The sequence below is a fragment of the Nematolebias whitei genome, chromosome 1 (assembly GCF_014905685.2).
Source record: "Nematolebias whitei isolate Nwh7 chromosome 1, NemWhi1, whole genome shotgun sequence".
In the NCBI taxonomy this organism is placed as follows: domain Eukaryota; kingdom Metazoa; phylum Chordata; class Actinopteri; order Cyprinodontiformes; family Rivulidae; genus Nematolebias; species Nematolebias whitei.
This window is the reverse complement of record NC_056498.1, coordinates 74,634,127-74,656,191: the sequence shown is the minus strand read 5'-3', so window position 1 is coordinate 74,656,191 and position 22,065 is coordinate 74,634,127. Positions and strand designations below refer to the sequence as shown.

Genomic DNA, 22,065 nt, shown 5'->3' with positions numbered 1-22,065 from the left:
TATAGGTGAAAGATCTGGACTGCAGGCTGGCCATTTCAGTACCCGGATCCTTCTCCTACGTAGCCATGATGTTGTGATTGCTGCAGAATGTGGTCTGGCATTATCATGTTGAAAAATGCAGGGTCTTCCCTGAAAGAGATGACGTCTAGATGGGAACATATGTTGTTCTAGAACCTGAACATAGTTCTCTGCATTAATGGTGCCTTTCCAGACATGCAAGCTGCCCATGCCACAAGCGCTCATGCAACCCCATACCATCAGTGATGCAGGCTTCTGAACGGAGCGTTGATAACAACTTGGGCTATCCTTGTCCTCTCTGGTCCGGATGACATGGCGTCCCAGTGTTCCATAAAGAACTTCAAATTGTGACTCATCTGACCACAGAACAGTCTTCCATTTTGTCACACTCCATTTTAAATGACCCCTGGCCCAGTGCAAACGTCTGAGCTTGTGGAGCTTGCTTAGAAATGGCTTCCTTTTGCACTGTAGAGTTTCAGCTGGCAACGGCGGATGGCACGGTGGATTGTGTTCACTGACAATGCGTTCTGGAAGTATTCCTGAGCCCATTCTGTTATTTCCTTGACAGTGGCATTCCTGTTTGAGGTGCAGTGACGTTTAAGGGCCCGAAGATCACGAGCATCCAGTAGAGTTTTACGGCTTTGACCCTTACGCACAGCGATTGTTCCAGATTCTCTGAATCTTTTGATGATGTTATGCACGGTTGATGATGATAACTTAAAAGTCTTTGCTATTTTACGCTGGGTAACACCATTCTGGTATTGCTGCACTGTCTTTCTGCGCAACAATGGTGGATTTGGTGATCTTCTTACCATCTTGGCTTCTGAGAGACACTGACACTCTGAGAAGCTCTTTTTATACCCAATCATGTCAATTGACCTAATTAGTGTTAATTGGTCTTCCAGCTGTTCATTATATGCACAATTTCCTTTTTCCAGCCACTTATTGCTACTTGTCCCAACTTTTTTGGGATTTGTTGACAATGAAATTTTGAATCAACATATTTTTCTTTTAAAATGTTACATTTACTCAGATTAAACTTTTGATCTGTCATCTATGTTATATTACGAATAAAATACTGACATTTGCCATCTCCACATCATTGCATTCAGTTTTTATTCACAATTTGTTTAGTGTCCCAACTTTTTTTGGAATCCGGTATGTATGTATGTATATATATATATATATATATATATATATATTCTTTATTCTTTATTTATACAGGTAGTGTCATTGAGCCACGAGAAGGGCCTTGCTCAGGGGCCCAGAGAGAGGTGAATGTGGGTGGAGGCAGGTGTGGGTGTTTCACCTTTTCCACCCACATTTTTGATGTTGTAGGTACCAGGAGTTGAACCTGCGACTTTCCAATCACAGGCCCATCTTCTCTAGTGTATGTGTGTGTATCCATGGTCCCGGGCCCCCACAGAGATTGTGCCCCACAGGTTGATAACTACTGGTCTAACAATCAGTGACAACAATCAGTGACAACAATCATTGACGGCTTCAATATAATCCATTCAATGATCCCTGAGATGATTGATGATGATTGATGGTGATGATGATCAATGTAAAGATATACAAACATGACCACACACGGACAGACATGAGTAAACACATTCTCACTCACCTTTCAGCATTTTATGTGTTGGGTGACAAAGAGGTACTTGCTATTGTTAATTTATATAATCAGGAGATTAGTTTTCGCATACAATACTTCAGTCTTCTTTAATATTAACTTTTAAAAATCAATGATCTATTTTTACCTTGAGGTCCAGTGGGCTGAGTCCACATGCCTTCACACGAACTCGGACCTGGTGGTTGTCTAAGACATCTGGGGGAGTCTGGAAAAACAAGCAAAGTATAAGTGTGGCCAGAGGTCAGTCCAGGCAGAGAGATTAAACATTTTACACAGAAGAGTTTATGAATGTATTGGAAACTTTTTCATAAATGCTTTATTATACTAAGAAATAATAATAATGGTGTCAAGTCTTTGTTAAACCCACGATCCTAAACATGTGACGTTTTCATTCATAACTAGGACACAAAATAAATCAGGAAAAACTCAATAGAAAAATGAACACACGGATGCTATTGTCGCTAGTAATATGTATGTGGACAGGAGGTTTACTGCGGTTTTCTATGTCTGAACATTTAGAACACCGAAATCTAAAAAAATATATTTAAGAAAAGGGTCAACAAGCTCACCGTTTCTTGAATAACGAATTTGGGCTCAGCGTCGCTTTCACCTGCACGGCAGTACAAACATTTCATGTTGCTGCACTTTTAAAACATGGACAAAACACTCAAATAAATAAAAATGTATCAAAACAACAAGGTTTCGCTTAAGTTAAACGTGTCTTTTAAAGAGGAAAATTGTTGTTTTGCTATCTTTCAGTTGGAATCATAAATATATATAAGTGTTTATATCTATGGTTGAAATCAACTGACTTCTTCTTCTACGATTTTTTCTTCTTCGCCGTTTTTTTAATCTCCGCCTGGAAGACTCGCTCACCCCGCCCCCTATGGCTGATCTATCGTAATAACAACTGCAACTAGTTCAATTTTAACATTTTCACAGGGATTTTTATTTATTTATTTATAGCAATATTGCCCCTTATCAATATTTCTCATAGGTTACTCTTATTTATTCAATGGCAAATCAAACTAAGTTATGATAGAAAAAAGTTTCCCCCCCTATTTTAAATGTTTACGCAAAGTACAAGGTCCTAAAACATTTACAAAAATATAATAAATTATCATAAGATAATGTACACCACATCATTATTTGCTTAACAAAAAAAATGCATGAAAATAAATAAATAATTGTTCTTTAACTTTTTAGAAGTGTAAATGATATTTTTAGTGTTTGCATTATTATTGTTAGTGTATATCTTAGATCTTTGGATGTGCTGTTTGGCGTTTGTTTGGCTTATATATTAGTGTATATCTTAGAACCTTATATACTGTTTCTTTTTACTCTTTCATAATTTCGTTCCACCTCATGTACCACATGTGATTCATTCAACCTTTATTTAGACAGGTAAATCCCATTGAGCCTGAGAATGACAATAGAATTGACTTGAACGTGAACAAAATAGTAAATAGTAGTCAGGTGCTGAAAATCAACTGCAAACTGTTCATCAGGACGAGCGTCAATACAAAAGCTGAAACTTTGTTGGTTTGTTGCTCTGAAGCATTCAGCTGTGTGTAAACTATAGCCATAGCGTTAGTCTGCCTTCAGGCCCAGGCCTTCCTTGCAAAAGAGATCTGTGATATCAGTGGGATTTGCCTGGTTAAATAAAGGTTAATAAATAGACATAGGGTTAAAACAATGCAGAGAAGGAAATGCATCAGCAATAACCTCAGCAACTTGCTTTTTACTTTTTTTAAACTTTTTTTACTTTTTACTTTTTTCTTTTTCTTTTTACTTTTCTTTTTTTAGCCATCCTATTTGTTAAAATAAAAAGTATGACATTTTATAACTGTTTATTGTTAACACTGTTGTCCATTGTTGTCCTCATTTTTTGTCGAAATCAGGTCTTTTGTAAATGAGTCATCGAGGCTCAATGGGATTTACCTGTCTAAATAAAGGTTGAATGAAAAAAAAAAGAAACTGTTGATGTCCATCACCCCCAGGGGTTATAAAATAATTCATTTTTGAAACTATTTTTATTCTATCATTCTGTAGAATTAAAAAAAAAACCAGTTATAATAATATATTAAATTGTAATTATGTGAACTCAACCTGTTAGTTCAGTTGGATAGAAGAGCTCACTCATGATTATCACATATTTTTAATATTTTAATAATAATAATTAATAATAATTTAATAATAATTTAATAATAATTAATAATAATTAATAATAATTTAATAATATTTTTTAAATATTGAGTAGTAAACATTATTTTAATAAAATAATAATAAAACAATTTTATTGAGGCTGTATATTATAATTTTTATTTTTTTAAGTATCGAAAATGAGTTTAAACAGGAAAGGGGCGCTCAAAAACCGTAGACATAAACGGTTTACAACTTCCCTGAGGAGTTAAAAACAAGTATCGCGAGATTTGGCAAAGCATTTGAACACCGTGAAATCTCGCGAGATTTGACTAGCGTTACCCCATTTTCCAGCTGTTCCTCAGTCAGTCCGGATTTCTGAACTAAGGGAGATTCACCGGAAAGGGCTTACAGTGATAAACCATCATTTTGGGAGAAGAGATCGCATTATATGGTTACATAAATACACAACGGCTTGCTTCTGCCAGTATTCAACGATGGAAGCCAAATTATGAGGTAAGAAGAGAGCGCAGAGGCTTTGATGTGAAAGAATGTCCTGAGCGGAGCGGGCTAATCTAATGCTAGCTGTTAGCTTAACTGATAACGGGTAATGGGCCAGCCGGACGTTTTTATCTCCTGTACCGCCGTCAGCACTAAAATGTCATATTAATCCGCTTAGGTTGAGTATGACAAGAGCAGAGTGGTGAGTAATCAGAGGACGGTGCCATCATTAAGTCCAGTTAGATGTTAGCCGAAATGCTAATGTGAAATCACTGCATTTGCCTCTGCACTGTCTTTGAATGACCCGTGTGACTGGTGGTCAACCTTTGGCTCCTCGACAGGACTAGTATGCTGAAGTGAGGAGGTTACTTGGCGAGCTTGAGAAAAGGAGTGCCCTTATGGTGAAGATTGTTCCCATTAGCCTAGCCGCTCGGTTAACAGATGATGGTAGTCACAGCCTTCGAACCCTCCGAGAACCTTATTGTCTTTGAGCAAAGAGCCACGTTGGCTGTAGAGCAAAGCGCCTCGTCAGGACCTCTAAGTCAGGCTGAAATGAAGCTGGGTGTTAGGATGGATCGCGACCAGATCTGAGGGCTGGACACAGAGCATCACTTGAAGGCGGCGCTTCAGGGTTTGGGTGAACAAAAGCAGCATCGGCCTGAGTTGGTTTCCATGGCAACGTGGATGCTGACAGACCCCCTTCAAGATGGGAACGTGGAGAAGATCTAAACCATTTATATGAGGAGCAGCAGACTGTGTGGGACACATAGACATTCAGAGTTGCCCAATTCAACAAAGCGGCTGCATCAAACATATCTGCTGTAACTCAGCCATGGAGCTGAAACCTGGTGCAGTAGTAGCTGAGAGTCACCTTCAACACATTGTCAGAGCTCTAACTTATCGCTCCATATTGCATGATATTGTGTCATTTCTGGCTTGATCAAAACAGCCTCGACTCTCTTTTCTCATTTAAAGACAATCTAAACTGACATGAAGTGTCAGACGTTGTCAATCTGTTTATTGATGTTTTGTTTTTCTCTTAAAACAATAAAAATGCAACAAAAAAAAAGAATCAGTAACTTTTCTCAGTTTTGTTATCCCAGTGTTAGTCATTGTAGTTGCATTTCCTTTTTTTTTGTGTGTATGAGCATGTTAGTTTCCGTAAACGGTTGACAAATCCTGCTAATGTCAGCTTGTGGCAAATTTTTCCTGTTTGTCTTAGACAGAAGAGTCTGAGACAAGTTCACTTGGATTCAACCCACACATGCACAGTTTGGTTACCTCAAACCCAGATCAGCTTCTTCAATCCGAGCATCATCTCAGTTTATGGCAGCTTTTTAAAAATAAAACTTGGAAGCAGCTTTTCTGTAGCCTTTACTTGGGATAATATAACAGTTTCCTGAAGAGTTTGTCCATTTTATTCAACTATGGAACATAAAGGTATTTATAATCTAATGTGATATTCCAAGATGTCACACTCAGATTATATGTTGTGAATGACTGTCAGCTACTACCACATCCAATTTTAGCACAATATCTGTAAAAATTACCTGCTGTAGATTGTAGCCATTTTATTAAGGCAAATGTTGATTATCTGTGTTGACCATCTTGAGTTAGACTGACTCTAAAAGTAAATCAGTTGTATTTAGATTTATCGTCCCTGATTTCCTTAATTTTGGGATATCGGAAATTGGCCGATACTTGCATGAGAAACCGATTTTACCAATTTTTCTTTTGTTTGTTTTAACAACAATTGTCTAAACTTCATTTTTATTTCAGAGCACTATACCTCAGGGCCAGTTAAAACAAGTTTGTATTGTTTCTAGGATATTGTTCAAGGGTATGTTTTTCAGTAAAATAATATTGGAAAATTGAAGGTGCATCATGACCTTATAACATTGGACAGTGTCGCTTATAAAACCAAATCTGTATCGGCAGGTCAGACTTTTTAGAAATCGGTGATTGGCCAGAAAACTGTGATCGGTGCACCCTTTACTTTTTGAGAGTTTCAGTCAAATCAGTTCAGTGATTCTTGAGATATTTTACTAACACAACCATTCTTGCCTATACTGTTGTGAGTCATGTTTTTTCCTAAAATCTAAATAAACAAGTAAATCTAATTGCTGCAGACTTTGTTGATTCTGTGCAGAGTTGGTTTGAAGATGAAACAAAAAGGTGAATTTATCAATGAACTGATCATCTTGTTGTTGCTTTTCAGTAAAGATGAAGTAAATATTTGATTATTTTGTGAATGGAAAATCTTCATCAGAAACATTTAATAGCTTTTTTGAGTTAACTGCCTTTGAGTCTTAATTAATTCAGAAATTAAAACTTAGTAATGTAAAAAAAAAAAAAGGATGCCACAAATTTGAGGCTGGTTTAAACTTTGAAAATGGCTTTTGACTTTAAAGCCTCCGTACACCCACCTCTACAGGCCAGTTCTCTCATTTTTCCTCTCCAAAACACAGGACATTAAAGTGAAATGTGTGGTAATTACGCAACCATGAATTAGATTAAGAAAGATAACTGTCAGTTACAAGGATGAATTAATCCCTCTTTTCCTGTTGTGACTGTCGTGTCCTACGCCTGATGCGTCTTTGTCCGGCTGTTTTCTTTAACATCTTCATTCAGTGCTGAAAGGTCAAAGCCAGAGAAAGATATTTTTGCTTGTGTTTGTTTGTGTGTGTGTGTGAGAGAAGTGTGTTCTTTTGCCTGTGTTTTAGCAAAATACCTCATGAACAACAAATCATCTACAGTTGAGTAACTTTTGAAGACAGTCCAGGTCAAGAAGGCCGACGCAGCTTATTGTCATTAGCCAACACAAAAGAGTAATTTTTACAGAAATTTGGTGTGGTAGTAGCGGAAAGTCATTTCCAGCACATACTATGAATGCTGCCTGATGGATGTTGCATGAGATTCTTGTTTTTTGTTGTTGTTGTTGTTTTGTTTTGTAGTTGTTTTGACCAAAACAACCACAACTCTATTCATTCTCAGCATAAGAAATAATCTGATGCCCTGTTTACACAACACTGTTTTTGAGGGGAACCATAGCAATTCTACTGCATTTTGACTGTTCATGTACACAACAGCTGCCAGTTTTTCTGACACCGAGAAACCTCAAGTCCAAGTCTCTGGAGGTTTTTGGAAATGCCCGTCGTCAGAATGAGACTACACCCTACCGACAAACAACAGTAACAATGGCGGAAAGAAGAGTGATGTTTGTCCTGATCATACTTTTCATTGTGTTGGAGTGACCCAGCCTCAGTTCAAACAAACGTTTGTGTATTCACCGTTTTGGACTGAACTGTTTTCATGCCCAAGACAAGTGTTGTGTGTCTGTGTCATTGAGTTACAAAAATCAAAGCACCATGTAGTGACCTGGAATGGACACAGCAGATTTAACAAGCACAGCATCACAGTGTCGACGTGTTTATTCCCCCCACAGTCAATATCGGAGAAATTTATCTGGAGTGGCAGAGAAGTATGTTAGACTAGTACAGGACATGTATGAAGACAGCAGGACATGTTGGACTGGTACAGGACATGTATGAGGATAGCAGGACAGTGGTGAGACATGCTGTAGGAGTGACGGCTTCAAGGTCGAGGTGGGAGAGCATCATGGATTGGCTCTGAGCCCCTTTTTGTTTGCTCTGGTGATGGACAGACTAACAGTTGAGGTCAGGCAGGAATCTCCATAGACTTTGATGTTTGCAGATAATGCGATCTGAGGTGAGAGCAGGGAACAGGTGGAAGAGAACTTGGAGAGGTGGAGGTGTGCACTTGAAAGAAGAGGAATGAAAGTCAGTCGTAGTAAGACAGAGCACATGTGTGAATGAGAGGGAAGTTGGTGGAACAGTGAGGCTACAAGGAGCAGAGGTCACAAAGGTGCAGGACTTCAAGTACTTGGGGTCCATTGTCCAGGAAAATGAGGAGTGTGGTAAAGGGGTGAAAAAAGAGAGTCCTGACAGGATGGAGTGGATGGACAAAAGTTTCAGGAGTGATTTGTGACAAAAGGGTGTCAGCAAAGGTCAAAGGAAAAGTTTACACGACAGTGGTGAGACCAGCTATGTTGTATGGTCTGGAGACCGAGACATGGACAAAAAGACAGGAGAAAGAACTGGAAGTGACAGAAATGAAGATGTTCAGGTTCTCCTTAGGAGTGACAAGGATGGATCAGATTAGGAATGAGATCATCAGAGGTACAGCACAGGTTGAACAACTGGGAGATAAAGTTAGAGAGACCAGACTGAGATGGTTTGGACATGTCCATAGGAGGGACAGTGGGTATACTGGTAGAAGGATGTTAGAAATGCAGCTGCCAGGAAAAAGACAAAGAGAAGATATATGGATGCAGTTAGAGAGGACATGGAGGTAGTTGGGGTGAGAACAGAGGATGCAGAGGACAGAGTGAGATGGAGGAAGGTGACACTCTGAAGAGGGAAAAGTTGAAAGAAGAAGATGATGTCTATATCAGGAAAAAACTAACATTTCTAGAGGTCATTCACGTGTAAACAACTAAAATTCTGGTACAAAAGGCGGAGGGCAATTTGCATTCCTTCAAGGGCTGCAAGATCTTCAGTTATTCTGAATCTGCACTGAGTAGCTTACTTCACCTTTTGTGTCTCTTAAAGTGGTTTTTGTTGTTCTTAATGTTTCCTGATTAGTAAAATGTGATGGTTTGAGCAGATTGTGTCAGTGAGAAGTGATGTAATGTTTTGTTTTGTTGTCTGAAAGATGCTTGAAACTGTAGAAATGTGTTTGATTAAATTAGATTTTAGGTTTGAAAACTGTTGGGCATGGAGACGAGGAGAACACTGCTGTTGGACACTGGGCACTGAGGGGAGGAGTGATGCAGCAGGACTTGAGCAGACTGCAGTGGTGATTCTTGTGTGTGTGTGTCTGCATGTGCATTTGTGTGAGTGTCCTGTCACCTATCAGGCCTCACCTCTGAACATCACTGTGTGATGAAGAGATGGATGATGCTTGAGGTGAGTGCCAGAGAGCTGGTGTGTGAGTAAACGGAGTGACCTCTGGGAGTAGGTGAAGACACTTTATTCATGTTGGTGTGAGTCAAGGTCAAAGTTTCTTTATTGTTATTCTCATGTGGTGGAAAGATATTGTGTACACAGTGTCCCAGTTACATCCAACAAAAGTATAAATTGTAAAGAAAAACTGTAATAAGATCTAAGATATGAATAAGAAATACGCTAAACACTGAATAGTACAAAAACAATACGCCGAACAACAGCAGCACGAACATGAGTCCGTGTGAGCAGATGAGTACGAATGAACACAGCAGCATGATACAGATCAGCAGCATGGATAGTCAACAGCACACATCAACAATCAAGTGACATTACAGTGATTATTTCAGTGATAATCCTGGTTAGAGATTCATGAGTCTAACAGCCTCAGGGTAGAAGCTGTTCCTCAGTCTAGTGCTTCTACACTTAATGCTCCTTAACCTCCTTCCAGAGGGGAGCAGGGCAAAAAGTGTGTGTGCTGGGTGAGTGGGGTCCTTCATGATGCAGGTGGCCCTCTTCCTGCGTCTGAAGGTGTAAATGTCTGTGATGGTGGGGAGGCTGACTCCAACAGACTTCTGTGCAGCCTTCACCACTCTCTGCAAAGCTTTTCTTTCTGCAGCTGTGCAGCCACATGTTCATGCTGGAGCACAGGATGCTCTCCACTGCACAGCTGTAGAAGGAGGTGAGGACTGAGCTTCCCAGACCAGTTCATCTCGGCCGCCTGAGGAAGTAGAGTCTCTGATGAGCTTTCTTGATCAGGCTGGTGGTGTTGTTGCTCCAGCTGAGGTTGTTATTCAGGTGCACACCCACGTACTTGTAGCTGGAAACCACTTCCACCACAGATCCTCCTATGTTCGTGGGGGGTGGGGTTATTCCGCTTGTAATCCACAATCATCTCCTTCATCTTCTTCACATTGATGTTAAGGTTCTTCTCCTTGTACCAGCTCTCCAGGTGTTCCATCTCTTGCCTGTAGCTGGACTCATCATTGTTTCGGATGCATCCCACCACCGCTGTATCATCTGCAAACTTTACAATGTGACAGCCTGGTGCACAATCATACATTAGCAGAGTGAACAGGAGAGGGCTCAGCACACAGCTCTGTGTGTTCACACACACACACACACACACACACACACACACACTGTGTATGAGAAAAAAACGAGAGAGATGTAAAAGTGTGAGAACAAAATTAAAGTTAGCATTACCAACACCATCATAGTTAAGGTATTCACAGTGAATACAGTCAACAACTACATTTAATTTCTTTGTCTTCTTTTCATGTTAATTACCCAAAACATCCAGAGTGTTTTATCCCCAAACGTCCTGTTTGTTTAAACTTTAAGAAAGCTCATTGTGGGAAAGAACCACAGCCACATCAGCAACAGGCTGTACACTCATGTCCCCCATCGCTGAGTGATTGAATTGATGAATTGAATAGTGAATGTTTCTAGTTTTTGTGATGAGTGTTTGTCTGGACTGGAATTGAACAGGGAATACAAGTAAACCCTAATGTTTTGATGTAAGATATTCAAGTGGGTGGATAGGTGTTTTTATTTATTTGTTTAAATTGTCCAGAGTGACAGATCCTGGTGAGTGGAGGGAACACTTTTAACCACCAGCAGGAGCAATAGAGAAGCCCCAGGGTGGCCAATTAGGGGTAGACATAAGGACATTTCCCAGTTTAGCAGACAACTTCTTGACAGAATCTGGTTGTGTGTCAACATTTTTGGTTCTCCATAATTTTTACAATAAAGAAAGCAAAAAATGTCAAGATCTCGAGTGGAACTTCATTCTTCTCCTCTTCATCCTCTTCCTCCTTATCAGACTGAAAGAGAGGCACTTGCAGCAGATTTAAGATGGGAGTTAAAGCAGAAAAACATTTTTTGACACTTTTTTTTACACCTTGAGGTTACCCCAGCACACACACCCTCCCCCCAAAAACACATTTGAGAGCTTTTTCCTGCATACAGGTCACTTTAGGAGCTGAACAAGAACGAACCCATGTGCAGACAGGACGCAGAGGCCAGAACGTAAAATAATAATAACTTTAATAATCAAAAATAAATAGCTGACGTGGCAGCAAAACTCACAGACAGGATCAGGTCAGAGTTTTACATGGAACACAAGAGACAAACCAGGGGCTGTACCCAGGGCCGGATTTAGGAGGATGGGGGGCCCTGGGCTGGAGTCAGGATGGGGGCCCTATATATATATATATATACAAAAAAATATATATATATTTTTTTTTGTATGTGTTTGTTTTGTTTTAGAGGATGAGCAGAAAATGACCGAACAGTAAGTTTGCACAACTTACAACTTTAATAAGCCAGTTGTCACAAACTACAAACAACTCTGAACTCTTTTCTAGAAAGACTAAACCACATGTTGGGGTTGAAACTAGAATATGAAGCTTGCATCATATTCTAGTTTTTTTTATCATATTCTATGATTTTTTACAGCCCCCTGTTCTCAATAAAAGCAGAGATGGGTGCAAATGAACAATTTTCATCTTCTAGACCAAGGTTTTTACAGAGAACATCTTGAAAAATATGAAGAACAAAATACAGATTTCCATTTATTAATGACACTTCTGCATTCATCTTATTTGGGGGAACTAGAACCACAAACACGACCGACATTTACTCAAATGCAAACCATGTAACCCAAATAAGAAAACAATACTCAACCCTGAAAAGTTAGAAACTTTGAGCCTGTCTCATAATGCAGACATGCAAAATCTTTGTTTTGTATCTACAATCATTTAATTTTTTACTTTAATTTAGCAGATAAACTTTAAAAAAGACCAAGTTTGTTTTCAAATTAATTTACAGCCCCAAAGTTCTTTCAGTCAGCCAGCCAGTTTAGGCATTTTGTTTGTCGCCTCTTTGTCGCGATGCTCTTTTTCTTTTCTCTTCCTTCTTTTCTGCGCTCCGCTGTCATATTTTTTGTTGTCCGCCATTGTAAAATAATATTCCCTGACGCTCCTCCCCAATGCGTAAGATACGTCAAAAGTGGACCAATAACAAGCAAGCATTCAAGATGGACGTTTGCCAGAACAAATTGGAACATTTTTCATCGGTGCTGTCAAAATCATCATAGTCATTGATTAAATTCTGACACTGTCCATTCACAAAAACATAAAACATCTTTCGGGGCCCCCGAAATGCCGGGGCCCCGGGCTGCAGCCCCTGTAAGCCCCTGCTAAAATCCGGCCCAGGCTGTACCAGACGATGCACCGACAATGACTGAGACGCAGACCAGAGCTTATATACACACAGACTAGATGAGACAAATTACAAATACCTGGAGGACACGCGGGTGGTGCTGATCGGGGTAATTACTGAGAAACACTAGGGAGTACAGACACAGCAAGACTGACAGAGGGATACCATCCTTACCGTACCCTCCCCCCAAGGACGCCCCCTGGCGTCCCCAGAAAGCCCCCCCAAAAAACTAGGGTGGGCGGAGGGAGGAACTGCAAGGATGGAGGGCACAAGGAAACACTTGAGTGGGGCCAGGACAAAAAACACACACAGGGAACAAACAAAAAAGATCCAAGTGGTCAACAGATTGTTCCAAGGCAGACCTAGTCCAATAACCTGCAGCAGAAGAACCCGTTTTCAAAGATCCTGCCGCAGAAGATCTGAACCCTCATGTCTCCTCGCCTCATCCAGATTCCTCGCCTCGTCCAGGTCCCTCGCCTCGTCCAGGTTCCGCACCTCGGGTCCATGCCTTGCCTCGTCCAGGTCCCTCACCTCGGGTCCACGCCTCGGTCTCTCGCTTCGCCTTGGTCCCACACCTCGCCTTGGTCTCTCGCCTCGCCTTGGTCCCACACCTCGCCTTGGTCCCTCACCTCGCCTTGGTCTCTCGCCTTGGTCTCTTGCCTTGTCCAGGCTCCTCGCCTTGTCCCGATTCCTCGCCTGACCTGCCCAAGGGGTCAGGAGTTGTTGTGGGACACGAGGTTGTAGAGCTGGGATCCTCTGTGGCAGGACCAGAAGCTGTTGTGGAGCTGGGATCCTCAGTGGCAGGACCAGAAGTTGACGTGGAGCTGGGTTCTTCTGCGGCAGGGTCATGAGCTGTCGAACACAGACCTTCTGATGGCGCAGGACCCTCTGGAGGCACAGCTGGCGTAGGACCCTTTGGAGGCACAGCTGGCGTGGGACCCTCTGGAGGCGCAGCTGGCGTGGGACCCTCTGGAGGCACAGCTGGCGTGGGACCCTCTGGAGGCGTGGGACCATCGGTTGACGTAGCGACGTCGGCGAACCTGGGACCCTCAGTGGATGTTGAGACCTCTGTAGAGACCTCTGAAGTGGCGGCTGAGACTTGGGCGGCTGAGACTTTGGAGGTAGTGAAGTCTTCGGCGGCTGAGTCTTCGGAAGGAGTGAAGATCTCGGCGGCAGTGAAGACCTCAGCAGGCGGATCAGGAGCGAGGACCTCAGCAGGCAGAGCAGGAGAGGACCTCAGCGGAGCAGGAGAGAGGACCTCAGCGGGCGGAGCAAGAGAGAGGACCTCAGCAGTGGAGACTGCATGCAGCGTGGGGGCCACCTCGGGGGCTGCGTGCAGCGTGGGATCCACCTCGGGGGCTGCGTGCAGCGTGGGATCCACCTCGGGGACTGCGTGCAGCGTGGGGTCCACCTCGGGTGCTGCGTGCAGCGTGGGATCCACCACGAGGGCTGGATCTTCTTTGACAGGATCTGGAGCAAGCGTGGATGGTGGGTCTACAGAGGCAGGGTCTTCTGGTGCTGGTACTGAGTCAGGTGCAGGGGCTGAGTCCCTGGAACCTCTTTGATGTTGACCCTTGCCGTGGTAGTGACGGGGTGGTTTGGGTCGGGGCTCCTCCTTGGATTCAGTGCCTCCCTCGGATATTGACTCTGCAGCCAAGGAGCCAGGGACTTGTTCTGCAGCTGGGGTGTCTGGCTCTTGGGCAGAGCCAGCGACAGGAGGTTCCGGATCTGAACCTGGAAACGGAACTGGTACTGAGGTAGAGTCATGCTCTATTTTCAAAGTTCTGAGTCTTGTAAGAAGCTGCTGATATTCAGGACGCTGGATTAAGCCGGGTTGGGATAATAGAAACTTTTCGGCAAGGGTGAGCACAGTATCTAGACAGTCCGGGTTATTTTTATCAGAAAAAAGGAGGCTTTGCAGAGTGTGGTTTATTTGAGATAATTCATGGGGTTGGAGCTGAGAAGTCTTGGGTCTAGTTTTGTAAGGAGCTCTATTCAGGGGCGAGGGGTCAAGATCCGCCCTCACCAGAAACCTGGGAGGTGAGGCGACGGGACCTGCCCCATGGAGACACCGGGACCAGGTTCAGGAAGCTCAGTCTCGCCGGACTGAGCAGGAGCGATGGTGGGGTGTCGGGTTCCGCCCTCACCGGAGTCCTGGGAGGTGAGGCGACGGGAACCGCCCTCACTGTGGCATCGGGACTGGTTTCCATTAGCTCCGCCTCGCTGGACCGAGCAGGAGCGGCCCGGAGCGAATGAGAAGCGTCAGACTCTGCCCTCACTGGAACCCTGGGAGGTGAGGCAACAGAATCCGTCTCCACTGCAGCACCAGGAATGTCTTCTGGAAGCTCGGCTCTACCGAGCCGAGTCGGAAACGTGGAAGGTGCCGGAATGAGCGCCATGGACCGCTTCCGGGTTCGGTTTCTGCTGCTCCGGCGGCGGCGAGAAGGCTGAGGGGCAAGAATGGAGCAGAGCTCGTCCTCCGGCTCTGCGTCTTCTCCCGACGTCCACCCCGAATATCCGAACAGAGCGTAGGATGAGGAGGAACTGTAATCGTGGGTCACGCGGTCTCCCCGTAGCCGGGACCTTCTCTTTTCTTCGAGGACCAGGAGGGGAGAAGGCAGGATTTCCACTTCCTGGCAGTAGCTTCTTTGTGCCGGCACGGGTTGGATCTGGAAACCGCCACACCAGAACACGATCTCCTCCATCTGCATGGGCTCAAGAGAACAGGTAAGCGAGGTCGAGGAATTCTGTCTGCTGGGTTCTGATTTTGGTCAGTGCATACAGTCAGGAATTTCAGGCTGAGCTGAACAAGAACGAACCCATGTGCAGACAGAACGCAGAGGCCAGGACGTAAAATAATAATAACTTTAATAATCAAAAATAAATAGCTGACGTGGCAGCAAAACTCACAGACAGGATCAGGTCAGAGTTTTACACGGAACACAGGAGACAAACCAGGGGCTGTACCAGACGATGCACCGACAATGACTGAGACACAGACCAGAGCTTGTATACACACACACTAGATGAGACAAATTACAAACACCTAGAGGACACGCGGGTGGAGCTGATCGGGGTAATTACTGAGAAACACTAGGGAGTACTGACACAGCGAGACTGACAGAGGGATACCATCCTTACAAGTAAAAGTACAAATAAACAGACAAAAATGTACTCTAGTAAAAGTAGAAGTACCACATTAACATTTTTACTTAAGTAAAAGTAAATAAGTACTTGCTTTTAAAATACTTAAAGTATTAAAAGTAAAAGTACTTGCTGAATGTATTACCTAATGCAATGGTTTACAATATCATTAAGTGTGCCTACCATATGTATATTTTATGTAATACATTAATAGTGTTGTTCCATTTTAATGAACAATGCTGCAGATAATACATGTTTTTATTGTGTTTACTTTGTGACACATTTCACACTTGGACTTGTGATTCTGTGCGTCAGAATTTCAGGGATGACCTGCAGAGTTATATGCCATTAATCAAAATAAGAAAGAGGAATGATTATACCTTGGAAAGTTTTTATTTAACACAAAGTAAAACCAATGTGTCATTTTAACTGCAGTAAAAACATTTAAGTAAAAGTTGTCTGCCTGAACAAAAGGAACATTAGACACAACTAACAAAGAAATAGGTTATGATCATTTCCACTCCAGTTTGTCATCAACTCTACTTAAAATACTGTCTATTCAACCTTGTAACGGGTCAATATTGAACGATATTTTAACTTCCTGACACCATTTTTATAACTTGGCCCTGAGTGTCGAGACATTTGGAGACATCTCTTGTCTCCTTTCCTAACATCCCAAGAACTGACACATTTTAATATTGCAGCAAGAATTTCATGTTCAAGTTCAGAAGAAGTTGGTTTTCAAAGATTTTTGAGTTCAATCTGGCACTTTTGGGAGAGAGAAGCTGTACTGTTGTACTGAACAGTCTTTCAATAAGGCCATGGGTGGAGCATATCTTCTGGGTGACTCTCTTGCGGTGGAATGCATTTTGGGTGTGCTAGCGGTGCTGTGGGTGCACCCAGCTCAGTGACATATAAATTAGAATATATGTCATTGGCCCAGCTCTTCTTGAAGGCGGGCCTATGTTACCTGCCCACTTTGCAGTGATTCAATGGACCAACTCCCCTCTCACCGTTGGTTACTTTCAAACTAAAGAACAAATCAAAAAGCCTCAACATGAATGTAACTTGTAATGCAACGCATTATAGAAATGTAGTGTAGTAGAAAGTACAGATACTTTATGTAAAATGTAGTGGAGTAAAAGTATAAAGTACCCACATTTAACTCTACTTAAGTAAAGTACAGATACATGAAAAATGTACTTAAGTACATATCCTAGCGGCATTTGTGGGGAGTGGTGGCACAGAGGTTAGAGAGGTGGGCTTGTGATCTGAAGATCGCCGGTTCACGCCCCGGCCCCGACAACATCAAAAATTGTGGGTGGGGTAGGTGAAACACCCACACTTGCCCCCACCCTCATGAGCAAGGCCCTTAACCCCACCATGTGCTCCCTAAACAGGTCTCTCTTGAAAATGAGTTCTCGTGGCTCAATGAGACTAACCTGGATAAATAAAGGCTAAAAGAAAAAAAAGTACAGTAATGAAGTACTTGTACTTAGTTACATCCCACCTCTGATTATTGAGCATGAACTTTGGTCTAAGAAGCAAAGATTTTCAACCTAATAAATTATGGTTTATGGCTAAATCATTGAATAAACATATCTGAACTTTTAACAACAAAGCGGTGGCCAAGATGGGGTAGAGGCAGGACAACCAGCCCGGGGCCCGAAAGTCGCAGGCTTGATCTCCAGCCATTCCCACATGTCGTGGTGTCTCTGAGCAAGACATCTAATCCCTAATTGCTCCCCAGGTGCTTTCATAGCTGCCCACTTCTCCATTTGGGTGCATCCCAGGTGCGATGGGTTAAATGCAGAGACTAATTTCGCCATTGTGTGGAACATACAATGATGACAACACACAGCACTTATTATTATTATTATTATTATTATTATTATTATTATTATTATTATTATGTAGGCTAAGTGTGTGCACCCGTTACTCTCATCCCACACAGACTTGCCATAGGTGAGCCCAACCAACGATTGTCAAACGTGGGACATTTGGGTGTCCTGCCCCTCCTCATGCTGGATGTGGATGGAGAATATTTCCAATTTCCCCTTTTTGCTCTGTGGTGGTAGATAATTTTTACTAAACCACATATGGGTGGGAATATTTGCACACCTCACAATTCAATTTGATTATGATTCTTAGGGCTGTGATGCGATTATAGGACAATTATAGGCACATCAGAATACATCAATCATCCCACGTCAACTAAGTTCTGAGCATACAGGTGCTGGTCATAAAATTAGAATATCATGAAAAAGTTGATTTATTTCAGTAATACCATTCAAAAAGTGAAATTTGTATATGATATTCATTCATTATACACAGTCTGATATATTTAAAATATTTATTTTAATGTTGATGATTAAAACTGACAACATGAAAATCACAAATTCAGTATATCAGAAAATTAGAATATTACTTAAGACCAATAAAAAAAGGATTTTTAGAAATGTTGGACAACTTTCTATTAATGTGCTTGGACACAGAGCTCTGTGAACAACCAGCCTCTTTAGCATTGACCTTTTGTGTCTTGTTTCCCTCCTTGTGCAAGGTGTCAACGGTCATATTTTGGACAACTGTCAGGTCAGCAGTCTTCCTCATGATTGTGTAGCCTACAGAACTAAACTGAGACCATTTAAAGGCCTTTGCAAATGTTTTGAGTTAAGTAGCTCATTAGAGTGTGTCACCAAGTGTCTTCAGTTTTGAACCTTTTTACAATATTCTAATTTTCTGAGATACTGAATTTGGGGGTTTCATTAGTTGTCAGTTATAATCATCAACATTAAAAGAAATAAACATTTGAATATATCAGTATGTGTGTAATGAATGAATATAATAAAGTCTGCTCAATAATCCAGGTATACAATCCAACATTTTTCAGTCAGGTCATCTGGACAGTTTCTTTTTTTTTTTTTTTTTTTTTTGTGCTGAAACGTTTCGCCTTTCAGATGACCTGACTGAAAAATGTTGGAATGAAGATAATATACAAATTTCACTTTTTGAATGGAATTACTGAAATAAATCAACTTTTTCATTCGCAGAGAAGACAGGCTTTGGGCGAGCCGATTTACCCTGTTGGCACGTACGCAGCTGGATATCTCATCGACTGGAAAACTTGATGATGTGTCTATCTCTGCTGCCATCTGTGGATATTTAATGGGATTTTCGATAACTGGTTCCTGCTTTTGGATTCAGCTGGTGCTGGTTTTATCTACAATCAAGGAAGTCGTCAGCAGCAAATTTGGACCCGATCACGCTGCTTGCCTTTATAACTGGTCCAAAATGCAGCAGCCCGGTTTTTGACCAACACAAGCAAAAGAGAGCACATTACACCTGTTTTGGCCTCCCTACACTGGCTTCCGGTTCACTTTCGAATCAAATTCAAAATACTCTTGTATGTCTATAAATCACAAAACAGCTCTGCCCCCTCCTATCTTACTGATCTGCTCCAGCCGTATGTCTCACCACGTTCTCTCAGATCAGCAGACCAGTTGCTCCTAACAGTCCCAGGAACCCGTCTCAAGCGCAGAGGTGACAGGGCCTTCTCTGTAGCAGGCCCAAAACTTTGGAATGAGTTACCTCTGCTCGTTAGACAGGCCCCCTCCCTCACAGATTTTAAATCTCGCTTAAAAACGCACTTTTATTCCCTGGCTTTCAGCACTGTGTGATCTGTGCTGAGTCTGTGTGCATCACACTGTGTTGGTCATGTTGCAGTTGTTGTTGTTATCCATTACTGTTTTTGTCGGTTTCTACGTTTTTGGTGTCCTGTTATGTAATCTGTTGCTATGTGCTTGCTCTGTTTGTCCCTGTACAGCACTTTGGTGTGCTTTGTCACTGTTTAAAGTGCTATATAAATAAATTGGTATGGTATGGTATGGTATGATGGCTTGGTTCATGTCTGGAGTACCCAGACTCAAATGCTTTGGGCTGAATGGATCAGATCTTCGGGATTTTTATTCAGACACGTTTCCATCGGTGTGGCCATGTTAATTTGGACATTTTGGAACCGAGTAGACCGACACAGACTTAAGGATGATGTCATTAAGTTCTGCCTGTCCCCAAAACAACTACATGTTTATCTAAATTTTGGTCGCCTTGGTTGTCCTTGAAGGCCATCTTATCTAAAGTCGCCTGGAGAAAATGTGATGTGACGCTCACCACCTGCTCCCTGAGGAATTTCCAACTGATAACCAGATGAAACCCCGCTGAAAAAACTTTGTGTCATCATTTCAGGACTCTGGATTCTTATAGAGGTTATCCTTTGCCATTTCTCGACATACCTCGAGAATGTTTATGGATCTCACTGGAGGACATTGACTGATTACAGTGACCTCGAGAGCATCTGTAGGCGTTGTTGACCGGTCTCGTCTCTGATGGCAGAATGTCTATGTAAATATGTGCTTGTTTGTGCAAGGTGTTTTTTCAATATTAGGGGTTTTTCTCAGCCAAGAAAAAAGTCAGATAGGAATTTTTTTCGCCTCCAACTCCTACATGTGTCCAGTTAACCACTGTTTTTATCTGTCCAAACAGGTCTCACTTGTAAATGAGTCTTCGAGGCTCAATGTGATTTATCTGTTTAAATAAAGGTTGAATGAAAAAATGATATTCTAATTTTATGATCAGCACCTGTAGAGTCTCAGACCAAAAGGAAACAGAATATTTTGCAACAGTTTTTATTCCACCAAGATTATGTTACGTCAATGAACATGAACTGAGTCAAAATGCTGAGTACAGGGACATGAGATCTTGTGGCTGACATTGTCCTTGCATCAAACGTCCGAGCTGTCTCACCTGCTTTCTTCAGTGTTTCCACCATGTTGTTTTGCTCTTGTTGAAGAACTTCAAGTCATTCTTTTGAATGACTGTTTTAGTATATTTTGATGTTAAATGATAATGTATTGTGGCTCCAAAGTGCATAACACAGCAAACATGCCTTCTCTTTTAACCACTTAGTGCAAACTCAAGTCTTTCACTATAAAAGTAATATGGATTTTCATTCACCTCGTCTTTTCAAAGTTAAGTCAAAACTTTGATGTTTCTTGATGAGTCTGGCTGCATCAGCAGGTAACCCCTGCGCTTTTTCCTTCGTCCTCTGGATATAAAAATATGTACACGACTTGCTTATAGTGTAGCTCATTCACATCATTTTTTTTTTCTTTTAACTTTGTCAAAGCTAAAATACTTCCAGACACTGAATTTTAATGCTGAAGGAGCAGTTTGTCTCAGTCAGCCATCTTGTTTCTTTCTCTGGTGTGTACATGCTCCATGAACCAACAGGTCGCTGCACTTCCACACTTAGAGATCCACAGTTTGCATTATTCAACACAATATTTTGAGTACTAAATCATCCATTTTTAACATATTTACACTGATTTACAACAGTTCATGTCTGCATCTCAACGCGTCAAAAAATAGATTAGAACCATCCATTTTCTTCCACTTATCCGGGGTCGGGTCGCGGGGGTAGCAGCCTAAGTAGGGAGGCCCAGACTTCCCTCTCCCCAGCCACTTGGTCCAGCTCTTCCGGGGGAATCCCGAGGCGTTCCCAGGCCAGCCGAGAAACATAGTCCCTCCAGCGTGTCCTGGGTCTTCCTCTGGGCCTCCTTCCGGTGGGGTGTCCGGAACACCTCACCAGGGAGGCGTCCAGGAGGCATCCTAAACAGATGCCCAAGCCACCTCAACTGGCTCCTCTCGACGTGGAGAAGCAGCGGCTCTACTCTTGAGTCCCTCTCGGATGATCGAGCTTCTCACCCTGTCTCTAAGGGAGAGCCCAGACACCCTGCAGAGAAAACTCATTTCGGCCGCTTTTATTCGAGATCTCATTCTTTCGGTCACAAACCAAAGCTCATGACCATAGATGAGAGTAGGAACGTAGATCGATCGGTAAATTGAGAGCTTCACCTTTTGACTCAGCTCTCTCTTCACCACGACAGATCTGTACAGCGCCTGCTTCACTGCTGACGCTGCACCTATCCGCCTATCAATCTCACGCTCCATTTTTCCCTCATTCATGAACAAGACCCCAAGATACGTGAACTCCTCCACTTGGGGTAGGACCTCCTCCCTGACCCAGAGAGGGCACTCTACCCTTTTCCGGCTCAAGACCATGGCCTCGGATTTGGAGGAACTGATCTTCATCCCGACCGCGTCGCATTCGGCTGCGAACCGCTCCAGCGAAAGCTGTAGATCACGATCTGATTAAGCCAAGATAGATTAGAACATCCTTGCCTAATATCAAACCAACAGGGATTTAAAATTGTAAACCATAAAAAAGTGTTTGTTTTAGACAAATATTTCACTTCTAGTTTGTTCAATGTTCATCAATGACAGTGTGTGCAACTTTGTTCTGTCATGTCTGAGATGATG

At 42.3% G+C, this 22,065-nt stretch overlaps 1 protein-coding gene and 1 long non-coding RNA gene across 2 annotated transcripts in view; one reads left to right on the top strand and one right to left on the bottom strand.

Moving 5' to 3' along the window:
* Positions 1-2,490, bottom strand: part of cryzl1 (crystallin, zeta (quinone reductase)-like 1) — a gene marked incomplete at its 3' end in the record, with an annotated part of 26,435 nt that extends 23,945 nt beyond the window's left edge. Inside the window, 2 exon segments of the mRNA XM_037687529.1 lie at positions 1,782-1,859; positions 2,224-2,490. Of these exon segments, the coding sequence (XP_037543457.1) occupies positions 1,782-1,859; positions 2,224-2,289 (144 nt within the window).
* A 1,675-nt stretch (positions 2,491-4,165) lies between these two features.
* LOC119413533 overlaps positions 4,166-22,065 on the top strand; it is a 24,010-nt gene continuing 6,110 nt past the window's right edge. The window contains exon 1 of the long non-coding RNA XR_005186964.1: positions 4,166-4,312. This is a non-coding gene — a long non-coding RNA (uncharacterized LOC119413533). The remainder of the gene's footprint in view (positions 4,313-22,065) is intronic.